The following is a 3821-nucleotide window of genomic DNA, read 5'->3' as shown; positions in this document are numbered from 1 at the left end:
GAGATTCAAAGAAGAGCATAGAGAAACTGTGTTTTCTTTACGTGATCTCAGGAAGAATAATAGAATGGTTTGGGTTGGAAGGGACCTTAAAGATCATCTAGTGAGAAAACAAAGTAAAAGCTGGAACTATTAATTCTGTAGGTGTGTTTAAGAACTTTTATTGGAAAGTTTTATCTTACTCTGAAGTCAGGTGTGTTTTTTTTCTTGCTTTATTTTTTTCTTTAAACAGCAGATCTGGAATGGACACGAGTCCTCTGGGAGGATTAGAACTGTCTGAACATAAACCTGGTCTGCTAGGGAATACCACCATGGCAGCAGGTCTTGCAAATGTAGGAAATACATTTGGAGGCCCCCCAAGTTCTTTAGTTTCTAGGCCTAATAAATTTCAAAACTCACCTATAGAAGATGATGATGATGTAGTTTTTATTGAACCTATACAACCTCCACAAAACTCCACATCACTGATAGCCGATCAAAGGAATGCTGCTTTTACATCATCAAAAAATGAAGAACTTCAAGGGAATGATTGCAAAATGCTTTCTCGTCCAAAAGATTTAAATTCTCAGAAGGGGAGTGTAAGTGAAACTATTATTATTGATGATGAAGAAGACATTGAAACAAATCAAGGACAAGAGAAGAATGCTTCCAGTTTTAGTGAACGAAGACTTCCAGAATGTAAAAATAGAACCAACGATACGGAATTCTCAGCTTCCAGTTTTTCAAGAAGTAAGGTAAATTCAGGAATAGGTAATAGTGGTATAACCACAGAACCAGACTCTGAAATTCAGATTGCTAATGTTACTACATTAGAAACAGGTGCTATGAGCTCTGTGAGTGATGGTCATTTAGAAAATGCCGAAGGGCGTGACATGAACTTAATGATTACACATGTAACCTCACTGCAGAATGCCAACTTGGGAGATATATCTAACGGACTGCAGTCAAGTAATTTTGGTGCTAATATGCAAACATACACCCCATCTTTGACTTCACAGACCAAGACTGGTGTAGGACCTTTCAATCCTGGTAGAATGAATGTGGCTGGAGATGTATTTCAAAATGGAGAATCTGTGACTCATCATAATCCTGGTAAGTTGCAATTCTCAACATTTCTTTACAAGCTGAAAATAAATAATAAAATGTTTGATTAAAATACTTTCTGGCAGTGGCACTGCTTAGTATTTTAGCTTAATATGTATCAAGATTTCGGTTCTCTTCATCCCTATCACAACTGTATCTGTGACTCCAGAGTAAAATATGATCCATGATATAATCTGTTAGGTAGGTAAACTATACCAATTTAGCAGTTAGTGATACCTGCAGGTGGTTTGAGACATAAGTATTTGTATCTAAAGCAAAGCTTTCTTTGGCTTGAGTCTACTCCTTTAACTGACGCAACTAAAGCTTAGCATATCTATGCAACTTTTATACCTTTTTGTGGAGTTTTTTGACCAGTTTAATGCATCAAAGTTATTGAAGTCTTCTACTGATCTGTTGTCTTGCCATCTGAATATAATCTGATGTGCAGAAAAAGAAAATTAAAAAGTCTGATCATAAGTTGTAAGTAGCTAGCTGTCATAATTCATTGCATACTGAGCAATTCTTAGTGTTTACAGTGCTTACCAAAGCGGGGTCCAAGTTACTTGTGGACTTGCGTGTTCCTGCAGTAACTTGTACACACTTTATAATTGCTTTCTAATCACCTGTGATAATATGTATTTATATCGTACAATATAAATTTGAATTTTCTGGTTTTGTTGTATATCTCTGTGCAAATAGCAGTATATTGTCTCCTGATTTAGCCAGTAAATGGATATTGCTGAAAGCCAAAGGGAGCAGCCATAAATGGTCTTCTGGAGTTGCTATTCTACAGAATTTAAGGTTTCACATGAGTAATTTAAAATTTTCCAGGTTCCAGCATATACTGGTGTTCTGCTGCCATGTTAGGCTAAAAGTGGGGAAAAACCCAAATCACTTTTGCTACAGGTTAAACTTCAGACTAGTTAAGGTCATTTTAAAAGGAAAATTTAAACCCATTACAATCTAGGTGCAGTAGACCCTTGTTAATTCACGATTTCTTAACTTGTTCATATACTGGTTAAAACACATGTGTTTGGGGGTGTTTCAAGTTATTTTCAGCAGATACAGTTCTTCAGTTTGGTCATGTATTACCAAATGTGTTTTTGCACAGGCATTTCATATTGTATTATGGAAATGGCAGGATGAAGCCAAGCTTTAAGTTGGAAGTTAGCTTGTGGGGGTTTTGTGTTAAGCTTGAAACTGAACTCAATATTTGACTCCTGAAGTTGAAAGCTGGTAAGTTTTATAGTTTGGATGTCTCTGAAATATTTAGGAATTCAGTTCCTAATCTTCTAAATCCAACATTCCCAGTATTGCTAGTTGATCCCGTAGACATAGATGATTATTGTTTTATCACAGATGGCCAAGTAGCTGTGGATGAGAAGTTAAAACGTTTGTTACCTTAACATAGTGCCTTTGTTTTTCTTGGGCAGAGTGCATCTTAAGACAAATCAGCATGTGCTTTCCCTTAAGCTATTGAACTTATATTTTTGGTGTGATCAACAGAGACAAACCAGAACTTTGCCAGTGTGAATGCAGTGTAATAGACTTGGACCATAGCCGTATTGAAATAAGATTCAGTAAGATTGGAGTAGTGTCTGGAAGCCCTTTTAGGGACTTGATGAAAAAGACCCACTCAGAGGAAGGGAGCGAAAAGCAGGTTTACAAGTGGATATGAGATACTTATTTCAAGGTGTACATATACAGGATTTTTTTATGGTTGTGGACTTTGTATGTGAAAAATAAAGAGCAGTAGGTTCAAAAGGAAGCAGGAAGGGCTGCCACAGGTGAGAGGGAAGGAGAAAAACACCGAACGAGGAATTAAAAAGAACACGAGAATAAACAAGAGGAGGAAGGAGGGAAGACTGCTATAGTGGAAATGGCTTTTACGCAAGAAAAAGCCTGAAACACGGTAGGTGCAGGTCATTTATGTACTTGTAGCCTGAAAGCCTTTCCACCTTTCTAAGTTTCAGTTTTCTTCTTCTTGCCTGGAAGATACCTCCTTTTCTTCTAGAAAATCTTGTCAGTAGCAGTTAACCCTACCTGTTAGAAACATTGATAATGTGACAGGAAGCAATTGACCTTAAGCATGTTTAGTATATTCTAAACAATACAAGTCTAAGATTGCTAAGGATAGATTCATCTTTTCTGTATCGGTGATGTTCCCTCTGTTCTGATTTCCAGATTTCTACCTACCTGTTAGAAACATTGATAATGTGACAGGAAGCAATTGATCTTAAACATGTTTAATATATTCTACACAATAAAAGTCTGAGATTGCTAAGGCTAGATTCATCTTTTCTGTATCAGTGATGTTCCATCCGTTCTGATTTCCAGATTTCTAAAATATTTCCAATGGATGTGGAGACTTCTGCTTGGTTAATTTAAGCCCACTGATAATAAAAATGCTTTTCATTTATATAATTTGAAGATCATAGATTGAAGGACACTGCTTATAGTTCAGAAATAGGATGTAAGAAGATGGGTAGCAAACTTTTTTCCAGATACCACAACTTTCTTTAGGGATTTGCTAGTTAGCATTTGTTTAACAAAAACTTTATGTAAGGGCTTAATACATCAGTTCACAGAGCAGCTTTGCAAATCTCAGAACTAGTCCGTTACCTAAAGACATTCTAGCTTGCATCTTGGACAAGATTTATTCATGTTTGCTTCCTATATAGGGGATTTGAAGCCTTGAAGATGCAAGCATGACTTGTTCCCTAATTATCACCCCTCTCTCC

At 36.5% G+C, this 3821-nt stretch overlaps 1 protein-coding gene across 2 annotated transcripts in view; it reads left to right on the top strand.

Annotated features, from left to right (window-relative positions):
• Positions 1 to 239: 239 nt before the first annotated feature.
• The window catches only part of ZMYM2 (zinc finger, MYM-type 2), a 62843-nt gene continuing 59261 nt past the window's right edge, over positions 240 to 3821 (top strand). The window contains exons 1-2 of one of the 2 annotated variants that reach the window (XM_010017157.1): positions 240 to 731; positions 996 to 1089. In XM_010017157.1, coding sequence (XP_010015459.1) covers positions 240 to 731; positions 996 to 1089 — 586 coding nt within the window. Of the gene's footprint in view, positions 1090 to 3821 lie in introns of both variants that reach the window. The other variant, XM_010017156.1, reaches the window with a different exon arrangement.

This window comes from Nestor notabilis, unplaced genomic scaffold (assembly GCF_000696875.1).
Source record: "Nestor notabilis isolate BGI_N333 unplaced genomic scaffold, ASM69687v1 scaffold4576, whole genome shotgun sequence".
Lineage (NCBI taxonomy): Eukaryota > Metazoa > Chordata > Aves > Psittaciformes > Psittacidae > Nestor > Nestor notabilis.
Note: the sequence above shows the minus strand (reverse complement) of the source record. Positions and strands in the feature narration are given on the sequence as shown.